The 17,705-nt window shown below is 45.6% G+C and overlaps 1 protein-coding gene and 1 long non-coding RNA gene across 2 annotated transcripts; one reads left to right on the top strand and one right to left on the bottom strand.

Annotated features, from left to right (window-relative positions):
* The first annotated feature begins 522 nt into the window (after positions 1-522).
* LOC108032906 (centrosomal and chromosomal factor) lies at positions 523-4,758 on the top strand. Its single transcript, XM_017106966.3, has 2 exons — positions 523-2,540; positions 3,926-4,758. The coding sequence occupies exons 1-2, from the start codon at positions 1,601-1,603 to the stop codon at positions 4,624-4,626; spliced, it is 1,641 nt and encodes a 546-aa protein (XP_016962455.3). The 5' UTR covers positions 523-1,600; the 3' UTR covers positions 4,627-4,758.
* Positions 4,759-7,083: 2,325 nt separating this feature from the next.
* On the bottom strand, positions 7,084-7,900 carry LOC122817805 (uncharacterized). The gene is made up of 2 exons (XR_006367373.2): positions 7,622-7,900; positions 7,084-7,557 (listed from the first exon to the last, which is right to left on the bottom strand). It is a non-coding gene; the product is annotated as an uncharacterized LOC122817805 (long non-coding RNA).
* Positions 7,901-17,705: the final 9,805 nt, after the last annotated feature.

Genomic DNA, 17,705 nt, shown 5'->3' with positions numbered 1-17,705 from the left:
TAATCATGTCGCACTGGCGGATTATTTTATCCCCCTTCGTGCGACTCAATTAGCTCGGCCCGCCGTTAACCCTTTTAGGCCCTATTTGCTTTTACGAGCCATAAAGCTGCTCCCAAAAAGCGTTTGCAGTAAAATTAAAGCAGGGCAGCACTTAAACGGGAACGAAGTCGAGTTACAAAATACTGCGCGCTCTCGCTCTCCCGCGCTCTCCTGCTCGCTCTCGCCAACGGTTGTAAAGATGGCCGCCGTGTAGTAACATGGCTGAATGTGTACCACACACACGCACACACGGGCGCACGAGAGAGCGGCCATATGCTGCCACGGAATGCAATTGGCTCTCCTCGGGAAAGCAACAATAACAAGGCCTCTTGCGCTCGCGCCGCACGCCTGTGTGCGTGCTGAATACGTCACGGAACATCAGCTGTGCCGAACAGCAGGTAGGCGTCGGCAGAAGGGCGGCAGCGCAGCGACTGCGAGGCCTGGAGGCCAACCAGTGCTGGCCTGCCAAACATCGACGCGACCGAGGTTCAGTCGCTTCAAAGAGCTCGAATCGTGCGGACATCGGCCAAGACAAGAGTGCTCCGGACCAAAAACGTTCTCAAGAGAGTCAGACCCTCGTCGCGCTGCGAGTGATCGCCCAGGCTGTTTGACCAAAAGCAACCCAACTGGGACACATTGTGATACCAAAGTGGGCGAATCGTCGCCAGACAGCAACAAAAACAAGCCTTAACTCGGGCGTCTGGCCAACAGCTGTTTTCGTGCGCGCTCTCTTGCCACTTTCCCGTTCTCTCGCGCTCCCGCTCCCACTCTCCGCATTCAGCAACGCGCCCGCTCTCTGAGACCCGCTGACAACGCCAGCAGCGGCCGGGCAGAGGCCAGCAGCCACACAGCGTTTCTCGGTCGCCGCTCAGATCCCGTTTTTTCTTCGAGTGGACGAGACGTCGTTCGGCAGTTCTATCGCTTGTCGCTCACTAGAACTAACAAGTTTCCTACTCCGCGACCCACTCCCGCGAGAACAGAACGAATGAGAAGCGCGGCGGAGACACGGAGCAACGGTCAAGGAGGAAGCAACGGTTAAGCCAGCGAAACGGGCAAAAAGACTGAAACACACGTGGATTGTTCACTCACCCCAGACTCTCACCCACACTCACCCAGCAGCTGCAACTGTTCGCTGCATTTATGTAAAACCAAACAAAGACTGATTAAAACGCTAATATACAATAACGTAACGAAACAAAGTTAAACACGCGAACAGCAGTTAAATATATACGGGTCAAAGCGAATTCCAAAGCAAACACATATGGATTAAGGTTCCTCCTATCTCAAAACAAAAACAAATACAGCAAAAGCACACAGCCACACAGCCACACCACACACACTCACTCACACTCACGGATTACCTGCAGCGGCAATTTACCGTTAGCCGCTCTTTTTGGATTACCAGTGCCAATAAAACCACAAAAGTGAATTTTTTCGAAAGTGAAGAAAGCGAGAAAACGCCCGCAAAATGCAAAAAATCTGAAAAGCAAAGTAAAGCAACCAAAAGCGCATTCTGTGTTACCGAAACGAGAGCAAAAGCTACAACAGCCCCAACCCAGCAATGACGATGGCCGCCTGCTACGCCAACTACGACATGTCGTCCCTGTCGCACGGCATGTCGGCCCTGTCCGCCCTGCAGCAGCAACAGCAGCAGCAGCACGGCCAGTCGCAGCAGCAGCACGGCCAGGCGCAGCAGCAGCACCAGCAGCAGCAGCAGCAGCAGCAGCACATGTACCACGCCGCGGTGGCCGCGCACCAGCAACAGTTGCTGCAGCAGCAGCAGCAACACCACCGCCAGCAACAACTCCACCAGCCCGCCAACAAGAGCAGCAGCTCGCAGCGCCACAGCCACGCGGCGGCGGCCCAAACGCAGGTCGCCGCCGCCGTTGCCAACAGCAGACAACAACAACAGCAGCAGCAGCAACAGCAGCAGCAGCAACAACAGACCGCCAGCAGCAGCAGCAGCAACACCGCGCCCGCCGCGTCGCCGCAGAAGGACTACAGCATCCCGCTGCACGTGGACTGCAGCGTGGAGTACGAGCTGCCCAACCAGCCCAAGCCGCCGGCGGGCCAGCGCGTGGAGCCGCTGCTGATGATCCACCCGTGCTACTTCCGCAAGATGGAGTCCCAGCGGCGCAGTCCTTTCGTGAACAACATGCACGCGACCGCTCGGGCGGTCAGCAGCAGTTCACTGAGCAGCGGGGCCGCCCTGGGCGGGGGCGGAAGCGGTACGGCGGTTGCCTCGGCGCCCAGCAGCAGTGCCGCCCGGAGAGGAGCTCGGGCGGCAGCCACCAGCGCCCAGCAGCAGCAGCAGCAGCAACAGCAGCAGCAGCAGCAGCAGCGCTACCAACAACAGCAGCAACAACTGCGGCAGCAGCACCAGCAAATGTCGCAGATGTCGCAACAGGCTCACTACCCCCAACAACAGCCTCAATACAACCAACAACAATCTAGTCTGGAACGCCGACGACAACAGCAACAGAGCAAGGAATACATGATTGGTGAGTACTACTTACAAGACTTACTCAGCCTAGAATTATGAATTGGATTTGTGGTCGTATGTGACGGTTGTTGATTGCGATAAAGTGAGTGGAATAGAATAAAGAAAACAAATAAGTTCGCATATTGTGTAGTCATCGAAAGGAATCTTTCCAAATAGCATTCTTTCTGTGGATTTCAAAAGAAATCATTCTCAAAAGTCAATTTTCTATTGCATGTATAACTAGCTATCTTCCACAGCTTTTAATGAGGATAATGGAAAAAGAGGTTGCAATGCTTTTTTGTGTTTTCTTGTGCTTGTGTAATAATTACGAATACAATTTTTGATATAATCTAGAACATCTTTTTTGCGAGACGAACATTTTAGATCCCATTGCTATAGCCGTTGGTGATTTAAAAAATCGTTCTATATAAATATATAAGACATACATTTAATTGAAATTCTATATAGTTAAAATCAAAATTTATCAAAAAGTACAGATTACTTTACTTGTTTTGTTCTGGGTGTAAGGTTTCTGAAACGTTCTTCTATTTGCATAATATACAAATTTCAAATGTAATGCATTTAAACATTTAATTTATTTGTCAAACGAGTGGCGTCTTAATCGCAATCAACACCGATACAAAGAAACCCAAGAGAAAGAAAATCATCATTTACATTTTATTTATGTACTGGGTTTTTAATATAAATAGAAGACACTAATAGCATTAGTCAAATATATTTGGAGCTTCCCAAATTGTTGATAAAAGGGTTTTTGAAATCGTCGTTCATGTTATGTGCTCTAATTGACACAGCTTTTGAATGTTTTAATCACTAGAATACAAGTTCAGAAGACGAAATGTTTATTTTGTTCTATTCGGAATAACCGACAAAGCCTTATTAAAGAAATGACATTTTTTAGCCGCTTCCAAAATGTTGTGCAGCTCCTTGGTCATAGTTTACGCACAATTACTACCGGAAATATCTAAAACATTTGCATTTTTAACCAAGAACGAGAACTTGAATCTATAAACCTTGCATCTTATCAATACAGGAAGTAAACTACAAAAAGTATTCATTCTGTAATCGTAAAAACTTGTAAAAATTATATGATTTGTGTATTTTTCTGCTCTTGCTATCCAGGTCTGTGATATGATTATCAGATTTTTTTAACTTTCGTAATTGCAATATAATCCACTATAACTATCCATGGCCAGAATAGAATAATTATATATATAATTATAATAATTATAATAATAATTATTAATATAATAATTAAAAACATCGAAACGATGAATGCCTTTGGGTTTTACTTGCTTGTCTGTTCGTAATTACAATTAATTTTATTTTATAAGCTAATAATAATAATAATAAACTAACCATTTGTTATTCTTCTTCTAATTTCAGCAAATCGCCCTCAACAACAGCAACAGCAACAACAGCTTCACTGCCTGCCTCTGGATCAGCTGGCTGCTGCGCTGGCCGCCCGCACCGCCCTCACTCCCCACCACATGCTGCACCCCCACAACCACTACGCGGCCAAGGGGAGCGGGGGAGGGGCTGGGGGCGGCAAGCGGGACGCCATGATCTCGGGCAGCAACTACGGACAGACGGCGGTCGCCGGGGGCAAGCTGCAGCAGTCGCAGGTGCAGCAGCAGCAGCAACAGCAGCAGCAGCAACACTGCCTGCCCCCTCCGCCCTGGGACGCGGCGTCCATGCTGATGGACCGCTCGCCGATGGCCACAGTTCCTAGCAATTATCAGGCCGGCCCTGACACCAATCCCATGCGCCTCTACTCGGCCACGCCCACCTCCGGAGCGGCCACGGGCGGGTCGGCGTCGGTGGGCGCAGGTGGTGGGGGCGGGGCAGTGAGCAGTGCGGGGGCGACGGGGGCGGTGAACACGGCCACGGACAAGCTGAGCGGAAAGTACCGCCAGTACTTGCGGTCCCAGCGGATGCATCCCTATGCGGCGGCCGCCTCGCTCAACCTGGCAGCCGCCGCTGCCGCCGGACAGACCTCATTCGTGCCGTTCAGCTCGGCGGCCACTGCGGTGGCGGCCACGCCCACATTCCAGCACCTGCCGCAGATCTCCTGCTACAACGTGTGATGCAGCAGCAGCAACAAGGACAACGGCAACATCGCAGCAGCAACAGGAGCAACAGGCAACTTGCAACACATGAGACAGGCGCCTACCAAGTACGCGTCGATGAAATAGCCGCCTCAAGGAATAACCAATAGATCCTCCCCTAAACAGTACTATATACACACCCCTCAAAGCTTTTAGAATCAAAAGTAATTAACTCTAACGAATATTAAGAGATGAAATTCAATTCTGTTTAGCTGCTATGAGAAATTGTTGTCCGACGGTGAGAAAAGAGGAAACGAGCGATCTTTTTTTCTTTTTAGTAATGGTAGTAATTGATAAACGATACAAAAACAAACAACAAAAAAATGCAAACTATTGTAGTGATATTTGTTATAAAATAATTTTAGTGATTAATTTAATTTAAATTAAACAACCAACAAGAAAGAACAACAACCGCTCTGTGTAAACCAACAAAATCAACAACAACAACGGCAACAACATCCAACCAAACAACAATTGCTAAAAATTACACATACGCATATTAATTAAAAATCAACAAAATGTTACAACAAACCATTTACCGAAAGAATATAAAAATATAAAAGCAAAAATTATTACCAAACGATGAAGAGAAGGCGAGTAAAGCAGAAAAAGCCACACAAAAAATACGAATAAAAATTATTCAAAATTATGCAACGTAATTTGAAGCGAGATATGCAAAAATTAAGTAAATTGTGTTTTCAATTCAAGCTAGAAGCGAGTAGAGAAAGGCGTAGTTCGAGTGATTTGGCTGCGGCGAAGAAAAGTTCCCCTGCCGTCGGCTTTTGTGGCCAACTTTTCACACTTCCCATCTCGGCTCCCCTTTCTGTTTTTCTTTCTTCTCCCTAATTTGATTTTCAGCCCCGCTTTCCCCCATTTGGCCGCCTCTTGGTTTTTCATCTGCGGCGAGCCGTGATTGATTATTGTCATTGATGGAAGACCCGGCTTCGGGTTGGGGCAACACAACTGGCAACTGGCAACTGGCAACGTCTGCGCACAGAAGTCCATCGCTAGCGGAAACCTTTGAACTGAAAGGAATTCCGAAAACGGCTTAGGTCCCTTTTTTATTTGTTAGGCGATAGGAAAGCCAAAAAACACCTTGAAAAACACCTCTCATCTCGAGTTGCTCCATCTTTCAACAGTATTTTTTTAAATTAGGAAGTTCTTCTCTCCTTTTTTGTTGAAAAAATCTTATATTTGCTTTTTTGTTTGACCCTACCATTTTGTCATAAACTGTTTTAATATTGTGTTTTTTAAGTTTTATTTTGTTTTCTTTCGTGTTTCAAAGGATGGTAAGGGGACTAGTATTCACATAGGCATGATTTAAGGCAACGGATACCAACCCATAGAACAGAAGTGGAATGGCGGACTTTTCTTCTACATAGGAATTCATTTTCAAAAACTCCACTAAAATCAAGAAATTGTTAGCCGCTATACCAGAAGTTCACTTTTACCAGCAATATAAACCATTTGCCTTTGTCTGTGTTGCTGGTTTTACATAGTTCTCCGATTTTCCCCCAAACCAATGCTTACGACTCCACATCGCGCCCTTGATGGGAGGCGAACACTCAGTGGTTTAGAGCTGGGAGATTGAGCTGCCAGGAAGTGCGAGATGTTATCGTCTGAAATTGTTTTAGCTCGGCAAAAGGTCCCTCGGGAAAATGGGTATTTTTCATTATTGATTGCGCGCTGAAGCAAATGGGAGTTGCCGGGTTCCGGGAAGTAAACAACTGATTAATTTATGCATAGGCAAGGGAAACCCGCTGAGGACTCAGTGCGGCAATCAGCGAATTAATTAAACCGAAAAAGAGTTCCAGCTCGAACCGAAACGAACGACATCCGCTGCCCGGCGACCAAAAGCTGACTCACCCGACTCGAACCCAGCCGCTTTAGGCTGCCCTAAATCCAAACGAGTCCGAGACTGCGTCCAAGTTGACGCGAATCCACTTACGAATCAACTAGTGGAGACGGCTGTCCAATTGGAGCACGACGGAACCAAAGCAGGAACTGCTCTGGCCTGTCCTGGCGTCTCTGCGGTATCCGAGAAATGGCCAAGCCACGACAGATCTACAAAAACAGACATTTAGTTCCCATTTAGGTATTTTTGAGTTGACTTAGTTTTCGAACTACTACTACAGTTCCATCCTCTGAAATAACAACCGGACTTCGCTGTTAAGCACTGGCATTCTGGTACATCCGACCCACAGTTCCTTATCGGTTTGGCCTATACTTAATCAACGTGTTTATTTCCATACCCCTGACTTCCCAGAAACCCACTTAAGACCCTAGAAATCTCTGCCGGCCAGCCGTACAGCCAATCTATCAGCACTTGCCGTAGAAAGCAATCTCGCTGGGACGCCGAATCCAAACAAGGCAGCGCTCGTTTCCTGAATGGCGAAGTCTCCCGGGATCCACCCCACTCAATTCCGTGCTCCGAGATACGATTGCCATCTATTCATTTATTCAATTCATATTAAATTGGTCGTAGATTAGAGACGGAAAAATATTTCAATTGCCGGCGGCGGTGTTCACACAAGTGTAATTAAAATATACTAGAGACCGCTTCTCCAGCTGACAGCGTCGGTTGTTTGTTTTCATTTCGTTTGAGCAATCAGCCATCAGCTGCTGGGCCATTTGCATGCGGCTGGCTGGGTGATGGCCCCGGAGCCGGCCCTCCGCCCACCGCCCACCGCCCCTCGAGTGCGAGGTCATCGCCATTGTCGTCACTCATACGCCCCGTTGCCGCGCGGCAGTCTCTGCCAGGTCTGGCATTACTAAGCTGCACTTTGGATCCGCACTCGCACTCGCATTCGCATCTGATTTGATTACTGTCCCGCGTGTGGGCCGCAGATAATGTCCAGTCGCTCGAGAGCCGCACTCGAGTGCTTTGCTTACTCGGCGTTTCAGTCAGATCTGAAATTAACCCAGTGATCAAGTGGTAGGATCGAGGGCGGTTGTGTTTTTGGCATTTACTCACCCAGGAGGAGGGGCTAGGTGGAGAGGGATTGCTGATAGCCGTCTGTCGATTAGTTGCTAGTTTACGATTTCATTCAAGTCCGACCAGTCTTGGGCTCACAGGGTTACGCAAGTGCAGAACAAATTCCCTTTGATCGGACTGCCTTGGCTAGAATGCCATTTCCGACTAATGTTATTTCTCGCTAATTGGCATTACTAGAATCGCTTAGTATCTTATAGTTAGGAGCCCTTCTGAAAGTACCCAATTTCTATTTAGAAAGTGGAAAACAGCAAAAAACTATTGAGCAGGTGACTAGATTGATTCGCCGCAGTCAAACGCGATTCCCAATGACCAAACTCGACTAACTCGGGTCGAAGGCTGGCCTTATAGAGCGGGATAGGTCAACTAAAAGGGTTTTTCTTCTAATTGACTCTATTTAGACGTTGTTCCTGCCGTTGAGCGGCGAACAGCTGCCATTTAAAAGTCATCAACAGATAAATAAACCCAATGATGGCCGGCAAGGCAAACAAAAAGCGAAGTGAAACATGGCAAACATGCAAATAAGAGGCATAAAACAGAGACACCCGTTGCAGGAGTGGGTTATTTTTAATCCCAGTCGGGAGAGCTCACCCAAGCAACGAAGGCGTTCGAAATAAAATGACGCAAAGCGCATTAAACACAGTCCACGCTGGGGATAAATGGGTAACACAAACCCGAGTGGAAGCGGCGACGGACGTTGTCAAGCGCCGAAAAACAAACATAAAATAAATGCGGGCCCAGAGACTCAGCGTCGGAAGCCGTCTGCCAAACATTGTCTGCGGGGGCGGCCGGTGGGCGTGGCAGGGGCTAAGTGGCAGCCACAAAGCGAAAAGCGGAGGACACTCGCATTGAGGCTGGTCATAAAGCCGATATTTACGAGTCGGAGGAGACTCCACTCCCAGACTCCAGGCTGCAGACATCAGATACTTCGGGGCCCCGCTCTCCAATTTCAGAGCTAGGCAACCGGTTTGGTAGTCATCGCGTTTTCTGCCCTCCGTTTTGCTCGTTTTTTATTTTTGGGTCAACTTCAATCTGCTGCCAAGCGAGCTACATCATTTCTGACATAATTAAAACATTTTAGCGGGCAAAAGAGCGCAAAAGAGGAGAAAAATACAGAAAATTCATTTAAATATTTTCTAGGCTTCGGTGATTATAATGCCAGTTTCCCAGCGGTGATTGCCAAAGTCATAAATTAAGCGTAAAAGTAAATGTGAATATATTCGTGCTCGATGATAAGACGCAGGCAGAGAGGTCCGCGAGCGACAGTTTTAATAAGCTTTAATTAAAAAATATAACAGATCAGATAAAACGAATGCAAATATACGTATTAAATTGTCAGGCGGTAGCTGTAACTAATTAGCATAATTTATATGCACGAGTGCGCAGCGCGGAGCGGGCAGACTGCGGGATTTGAGCAGCGGCTTTAAATAAATTAAAAAATAAATTATTAATTAAAAAGGCAAATTAATGGCACTTAATTGACCTCACTCTCTCCGTGAGCGGATGATTATAAGCCAAAAATAAAATTATACGGATTATTGTGCGCAAGTATGCAAATGCCCAGCCCAAAAACAGCTTACCAAACTATAAATAATCAAGCTCGCCAAATGGGAATTTCGTATTTATTTTTCACCGTCCACGCTTAGTTAGTGGGTTTCGGCTGAGTCAGCGGCCGAGGTGATGTCAAAAGCGATTTGTCATTGATTTCTAATTTCTAATTATAGTGGGAACTTGCCTGGGCGCTTAAAACCCAAATAATCCCCAAACCTTGCGCAATTGTGAACACTTTTGGCCGGCCCAGAAGCAGTTAGCCAAGTCATTTCTGAGCCAAGCCAAATCACTTAGCCGCCTTTCAGCGGGCAAGAGTAGATGGGGGCAGCCGGCGCTAGAGAGGAAGGTCACAGAGCTTTCAAAAGGCCTACGAAACACTAAAAAATCAACTTGAACTACAAACTTTAGACTTGGCCGAGCAACAAACGTGTAAAACTAGTTAGCTAGCGCAAAATATCTAAAAATAAACCCCTCAAAAGCACTTATACGTAAAAAACAATTAAAAGCATTAACGCTTACAGCTGCCTAAGTGCATCGCCTCTTGGATCCAGTGCGTTTCAAGGCTGTAGGAAGCTTCCCTCGGGCCTTCGCGAAGGGGCTCAAACCAAACCCTCCCCTAACTGCTTATTATATTTTTTATACTTAGCCATTTGGGCCTTTGCTTTCCTGTTGATTTGCTTTTCCTTAGAATCAATTACTGCTTCTTGTTTTCGAGCTGCCATCACTTACGATAACTCCTAAACTCGAAACGCACTGTGTCGTCTTTGTTTCCATGCGCCAGATCCGAGTAGAGGTACGCGGCATAAAAGTAAAACATAAAAACTATTAGGTAACCAACGCCAAAAACAATGTAACAAGTAAAAACTATATGTAAGATGGCAGCCAAAGTTCGGGGAAGACAGACATATACGTGTACATACGAAGAAGATACATCTCAGAAGAGCTGTTCAGACAGGTCTGGGTAGTTAAGCTCGAAACTGGGTCTCCCGAAGACACGAACAGACCCCAAATGATGGTAACGAGTAGTCGTCATAAAAGCATATACCTATATTTAATTACTCTAAGTACATAAACTGCATTAGCCAACCGTATTGTGACTTACGACAACCAAATCAGCCGCGAACTAAGCCAAATTAGCCAGCTAACAAATTGATGCATACGATCTAAATAGCATACCTACCAACTACGCCTGTGCAGCGTAACCACTATCTAGGCCAGCAGCAAATTAATACGAGTATGTACCGAATATACATGCAATCCATCCGATACTCTGCGAGGGCATTGGTTAGCCGAAGCCGCATACGAATAAAATCGGATTACTTATGAATGTGAAACGAATCAGTTTTCAGCCGCTGAGCGCTGATTTAAGAAAACTTATCGAGCGTGAAATGCTAATCAGATATAAATCCGTGTGTGAAACAAAAAGTTATCGTTAATTCTGCTGTGAACGCATTTAGCAATTCTTTATTTCTTATTTGCCGGAATCCTCCCTTCCGCCCAGCTTAGGATATAGTCTGCCCAAACTGCCAAGACAACGATTTTTGTTCAATCGAACGACCTCAGAGAGTCTGTCTAAATGGAGCGCTGTTAAATTTGTTAAATTAGAGAACAATTTAGAGGCATTATCGGATCAAACTTGTTTCAATTTAAGCTTTGCGTGTGTAGATATTAATGAGCAGCTATTGTTTCCCGGGCATGTATCATACATATGTGTATTTCAATGTGATAGTAGTTTTATTCATAATTATTGTGCATGTCACTTTGAATAATATATGAAAGCCAAACTACATAGATGACTAACAAGTTTTTTTGCACACTACCATAGCTGAACATTTGCATTAGTTATGCTACTTTTCGTAGGCCCACAGCGAACCCTAATGGACATAAACATTCAGTTCCGATTGAAGCCAAACATTTTTCATGTAAATTATTTAGACCCCTGACAAATTGAAAACCCAAAGAGAACACAAAAATATAATTATTTCGTATATATAACGATGTAAAGCGGAATAAATTTCTAGCATATTATGGATATAAAGGAATTATTATACTACTGGGCTGCATGCGTAAGAAAAACCCGAAGAACAACTGAACCGAACACAATAAAAATGCAAATTAATTAAATATTAATTTGGGCAACTTGAATAAGTCGAGTGCGTTTTGCTGCCTGGGGAGGGTTATAAGTCACGATCGAGGAACTGAGCCCGGGTATTCGCCTCATGGAGGTTGTCCCTGTCGGCTGCATGGAGTATCAGCTCACGTACTTGTCATTGTTCGCAGCCTTCGGCCGACTTTTCCCCGCTCTGTGCTGTATTTGTGCCACACTATCAGCACTCACGGGGCTCGTGTTTCAAATGTGGATTTACAGGGCTCATAATTCAAGCGGAGCGCACTGAACTCAACACTGAGTGGAGTGCTTTTCACAATCATCCGGGCCCAGATGATGAGGCAAGTTGGACCCCGAAAGGCCCCGGAATGAGGCCCACCCCGCAAAGCAGACGTCAATTGGTCTCTGGCGAGGCAATTAAAATCGCTTTAAAAAATAATTCGAAATAACCTGCTACGCCCACGAATCGCCTACACCCTCGGCACACACTTATGTGAGTGGAAAATAATTAAAATATTTCAAATAGTTGTGCGTGGCGCGTCTTTTAATGAGGAGCCAGCTGAAAATGTTTTCCTTGAATTTTTCATTGAATTTCCGCCGAATAAAATGAGTCCGACGAAACCAAAGCAAACAAGATAATAAACAAACGAATCCCGTTCGCATTGGAAACGAGCATTGAGAATTAAATGAAACAAAGTGCAAAAGTTAAATAAATTATAATTTATGTTTATTGAGCGATGTGTCAGTCGATTTTTGTGTCTTTTTATGGCCTCCGCAACAACTAAAGTATCTGTATCTGTTTCTGTTTCTCTTGCTGGTGCTGGTGCTGTTGCTGTAACTGTGTCCATGAGGTTGAGGCATTTATGACTTGTCATATACATATTTGCTTTTTGGGGCCACAGTGTGTCTGTGTAGGAAGCCATAAATTGTGGCATATACTTAGAGATACTTTCACACATATGTGTAGCTTGTAGTCTGAAGTCTGTCGTTTGTAGTTTGCATCTGTGTCTGCTGGCAGTGGCGTATCTGTATCGCTAGCTGGATCTGCCATCCACTATCTGCCCCCCGCTAGCTGCGCTGCATTTGTTTGCCGGCCGCCTGCTCATTGTTTTGCCATTGACAATAGTCGAATGCGAGGAAACCCTAGAGCCTCGGATGAGTAATGATTGCAGGCTAGGCATTCCACTTAATGGCCGGCCCGGCCCTCTCCCTTTTTCCGACTGCCTGCGGGCAGCTCGGAGACCTGGAAACCAGCAGATCCCAACTGAGACCAACCGATCCAGTCCGCATCCCAAAATCTCCGGCCCAACCCCAGAGTTGAGCCGCCTGTTGTGCGAAGGGCACACCGGAAAAACAGACTGGGTGCAAAAGCATAAAAATAAATGTATACATATATAAATAATTATATAAGTAATCTCTCTACACCGGAAAAACATTCATAGAAAAGGAAGTACTTTTATAAGGATTAGACTCTTGAATGTGTACTTCAACTCAAATACTGCCTCTGGTAATACATTATATATGGTAAGTAAGTACACCCGGTGTTATATCTTAATTTTTTGTTTTTGTGTACCTTTCTTGTCACTGGTACTACCCAATGTTAGGCTAGATAACCAGAAAAACTATTTCTGACGAGTGCGCTCCAGTTTTTCTCCATGTAAAAAAAAGTGCACCCAGCAATCGCTCGTATCTACCAGATACGATTTTCAGTGCGTTGGCCAGGCTCACTCACCAAATTATACACATCGAAAGATTTATTACACGGCGACTGAATGGGCGACCCGTCAAATGAGTTTTTCAGCGTAATTACCGCGCGTCACAAAAATGTTTATATGGGCAAATTCGAATAGTAAAAAAATGAGAAAAACGAAATAAAATTAAGCGCACTCGCACAGACAGCGGGCCATGTGGGCACAAGTATTATGATTATTATATGGCTTTTATGGCCGCATGGAGACTCAGTTTGGTTGCGTTGTTTTTGATTATCATGCCGATAAAGCGGCCGCGGGAAGTGGTAAAAGTATCTGTGGGGTCCGGGTGCGGACCTTCTTCCTCCTCGTGACTCTGCCCTTGTTTGCAATGTTAATTGCACTTTGGCAACGTTAATCATTTATGAATGGTTTCCCGACCGACGAAAAAAATAAAAGCGATGGCGGCTGAAGAAATAAGCCACCTTAATGACTGAAGAGGCGAGGAGAGACGGACAGAAGTTAGATAGATTGCCGGCCCACAGAACATAATGAGATACGCGTTAATTGTTTGTTCGTTAATTAAGATTTTCTTCGAGCGGATGGGTCCGAAGACTGCGAATGCGTAACGCTTCTCAGCGTCGGATTTTGGTAATTAAACGAGGAGGTGAATCGCTGCTGAATCGATTGCTGATTGACCGGACAAAGGCCTCCAGATGGTGCCCAGGTGGGGTGTGCGTCTAACCCAAGTAAGTGAACCAGATATCTGGGACTCATGTCGGATTCGGACACTTTGGACCCCAGTTCTCGCGCTCCGTTTCCACAGACTTTCCCATTCCGGCTGATAATCCGCTTTTAATGATTTTAATTTATTAAAGACAGGCATTAGGCATGATTTATAAGTATTTTCGATGGCCGCGCATAAATTTAGATCCTCGAAATTCCATGTCAACAATTTTTACGCAACTCTCAGTCATTGACTGCTGCTTTTTATAGCCGCCTTCGGTGCGAGGTGTCTATGCGAGCATTCCCAGTATGTGTTCTTTATTAGTGGAAAAATATCGTGTAGCATTTATGTCTTAATAAGATTTCATGGAAACTATGCGTCGCAATTGTTGATGATTTGCCGATAAGGATACTGCCGAATTGGAGGTCCACTGGCGACGGAGATGATTTTTATCTCTTAATACGATCCGATTCAAATTCGAAGCTAAACTTTTGGCCTTAAAACGAACGAACAAATTTGTCGCTTTAATTTCCAACTGATTGAATGGGTACACAGCCTCCGCCGGGGATAATTCCACTAATCATCACCCATCTATCTGCGCTGTTCTGAGCCCGATATTCCAGTTGAAGACCTGCCCCGGCTCGGTTTCTTCCGATGCAAGCGAGCGCTGTAAAATAAGAAACGTTAATCAAATCAAGTTCGTTCGGCGTCAACAATTACAACACGATCCGGAGAGCGATTCCGATGGCTATCGGATTAGCATCATCTTGTCACGATTCCCGGGCTGCGGTTCGCTCCGCTCGAATGCAAGGCGCAAATCACACCTCCGAGTTCCCACTCCCAGCTCCAGTTCCACTCCGAGGCTGAAGCCAAAGCCAATTTCGTGTCAAATCCGGCCATGTGTCATTATTCGTGTGTGCCAGCGCTGGCTTTAATGGAACGTGTTTTTCTTGTAATCGCTGATCTGGCATTTGCACATAATTAAAAACATTTAGCTATTATTAACGGCGTTTGTTTTGCATTATTCCCCGCCTCGCTGGAACTCGAATCGGTGGTCGTATTCGTATTCGTATTTGCTTGTGGCTATGGACCTGCGTGACTCGGCCCCTCCAGGCTCTGCTTTCGGTATCCCGGCCCGGCTCGTGATTTTCCAGTTTGGCGTATCCATAAAGCTGCATTCGCTGGGGTTTTATTTGAGTTGTTATTTCGAGAACTCGTTAATATCAATTTGCCCGAAATCGTTAATTGATTTTGCAATGAACAAATATTACGCCATTCCCGGACCATTGGTACTGATGTTTTTTGCATCGCCTTGGCTCGGGCTCCGTTGGAATTTCCGTAGAATATGCAAATATTTCTCGTTTCAGTTCGGGCCAATTAATACGCTTACTTAATTATTTACAGCGCTGCTCGCTAAAAGTTTATCGCTTCGCGCCGACTTTCACGAAATCAGCGAAATTGCTCACGTCCCTGGATCAGTTGGGATCGCTTAAGTGCGTTAATAAAATCGCGTGACGTTCAATCAGCACGCCCCGAGATATTGGAGCCCAGTCTAATGAGTTTGGCCAACACTGGCCCCCCGAAAACTAATAAATAACTCGGCATTAGCACACAAGTCACACAGCTCCGCGCTCGAACAATGTGCGGAGTGAATGAATGTGCAAACAAATATTTGCCTGCGCTGCAAGAAAGCTCTGCGCAGCTGGATTTGGCTTATCTGGCCGATAGCCAGGGGCACGTGAAATATTATCGACATTTCTGTGGTCATTGACGTGACTTGACGGGTGGGTCGGAGCTGCTGACCACATGCAAAGATGGGGCGAAAGAATTCCGCGATAGGGAACCTTGTGACACGATTGCAGGGCGATTTGTTCTCCGAAACGCCAGATACAGATACAATATCTGGCCAGTCACGTATTGCCATTCAAATTCGCGTGCTGAGTGGGAGGTGATCACCCGACATGGTCTTTGCTGTAATCTGGGTCGCCTATCTCGAGTTATTATCATTAATTACAAAAAGTCGAACTGCGGGGCTTCGATAAGGCCAGCGGCTTTCATCTTTAGCAATAACAAGTAAAAACTTAGTGTTGTAAAGGGCCAAACCCCGGAACAGATTGAAAAGAAGCCTAGAGTTATGGAGAGCCACTTAAAAGCGTCCCCTGCTGTGCTGTATCCACAGTCAAAAACGATTAATTAAATGTTGGTGAACCTTGTTTAAGAGGGGCATTCTACCTAGCCACACGTAGGTGTTTTTAACCGATAGCAGATTTTTATAGCGGCTAATTGCATTTAATGGTGGTATTAAGTCGACGAGAAATGCAGTCGAGCTTTTGCTACTCAATAAAGCGATTTCAGCTCGACAACGAGCCTATTGTTCGCTCTAACCCCACCTTCAAAGCCGCTCAGTCCCAAAAAGAATGCTGGCTCCACCGAGTCATTGTTTCAAGTTTCTTTGCCTCGGATATATATTCCATTTGGAACTTATTACATCAAATTAAAACAGCTATTTTCTAAAGAATTAGCCCCTTTGTGTGTGCGCCCGGCTCTGTGGGGTCTGTATAATTAAATTATGAATGCTTTATGTGGCAAGTTCATTGTTTGCCTTTATAGCACGACCGGCACAAAAAGGGGCTTTGTTTTGTTTGTGTTCCTGAGCGGATCCGACCCCCTGCCACCCTCGGCTCCCTCAAACTGGTTTGGGCCACTGCGAAAACACACAAATTTAGACTTGATACCGAAATGAATGAATCCAATCTATATTCGTACGCACACACAACAATCAAGCTCTAATGAATGCCAATGAACAGAAAATAAAAATATTTTTAGGCATTGCATTGTCCCGGCGGAGAGAAAAAACGATATAATATAACCATAAAAGTGATACGTTGAACTGAGGCCGGGCCGGCAAGTGAATCGAGTACATAAATAATTTATTAAATTACAAAAACGTTTTCTGAATTGCTCGCTGCGGTCCAGGCCCAGTCGGATTCGGCCATTATGCCTTAAATTATGGCCTCATTGTTCGCCTCCAGTTATACAAACCCCTGATTGCATTTATATGTGCCGCAGCTTATATTTCGAATGAGCGGGCGATAATCGGCGCAAAGGTTGCGTCGCACCTCGCCTGCTAATTTAATTTATGGCATTTTCTAACACCTAATTGCAGTTTCCGCCCAGCCTCAAAGGGAGCCCTTGCAAGAGCCGCTGCAATCAAATTACGCATGCCGAGCGAAAATAAATCTATATGTAATGCAAATCCCGAGAGCCAAGTCGGCGTAAAAACATCAGGACTGCGAGCCACCTTTCCCACCGAGCCGACTGAGTGGATGACTTGACTGACTTGGCTGGCCTGGTCTTTTGATATGCTAATCCGACCCGCAAACGTTTGTTTTAATTAAGTTTTCCAGTGTCGCCGGCGTGACCAGGCATACAAAGAAAGCCACTCAGGCCCAGACTCAGAGGCGAACTCGAAGTCCCTCGACTGCGCTTCGATTTGAATTTCAAAAATGAGTTTTCGTCATTTATTCCGGTATTGTTTTCGTCTCTGGCTCACTACCTTTTTTCGACTAATCATTATGCGCGCGCCAGTTTCACATTGTGGGCCAATGGGCCGTCTCTGGGCCCGGGTCCAAGCAACTTGCGGCCAGAGGGCTTAATGTATGCAAAATCATAATCATTAATAAAACCAGTTAATGTGGTCTTCTGTGAAGTCGGGCCTTTTTGGATTGCCCACTTTGGGCTGGCAATGGTGACTGCGCAATGGAGTTTGGGAGGATGGGGCTACCTGAGTGTGCTTTAAGGGCGGAATTCATAATCACCTTGGCCCACCGTCCTTGTATAAATTTGAGCTGGAAACCTTTTTCATGTTTCAATTATTAATGGTAGAAATTCGGTGCCCTTTGTAGGAGTCCTTAAAGGTAGCTTCTGCTTGAGTTACAACATTAGGAGCTCACCATTAAATTGTAAGCTCGTAATGTGATTAATTCGATAGAT

This window comes from Drosophila biarmipes, chromosome 3R (genome assembly GCF_025231255.1).
Source record: "Drosophila biarmipes strain raj3 chromosome 3R, RU_DBia_V1.1, whole genome shotgun sequence".
In the NCBI taxonomy this organism is placed as follows: domain Eukaryota; kingdom Metazoa; phylum Arthropoda; class Insecta; order Diptera; family Drosophilidae; genus Drosophila; species Drosophila biarmipes.
This window is presented reverse-complemented; position numbering and strand designations above follow the sequence as displayed.

Excerpts from the sequence above, each read along its gene's own strand:
- LOC108032906 (XM_017106966.3), top strand. The coding sequence starts at position 1,601 with ATGACGATGGCCGCCTGCTACGCCAACTACGACATGTCGTCCCTGTCG. Across the intron at positions 2,541-3,925 it reads GAGCAAGGAATACATGATTG|CAAATCGCCCTCAACAACAG; the intron begins GTGAGTACTACT and ends TTCTAATTTCAG.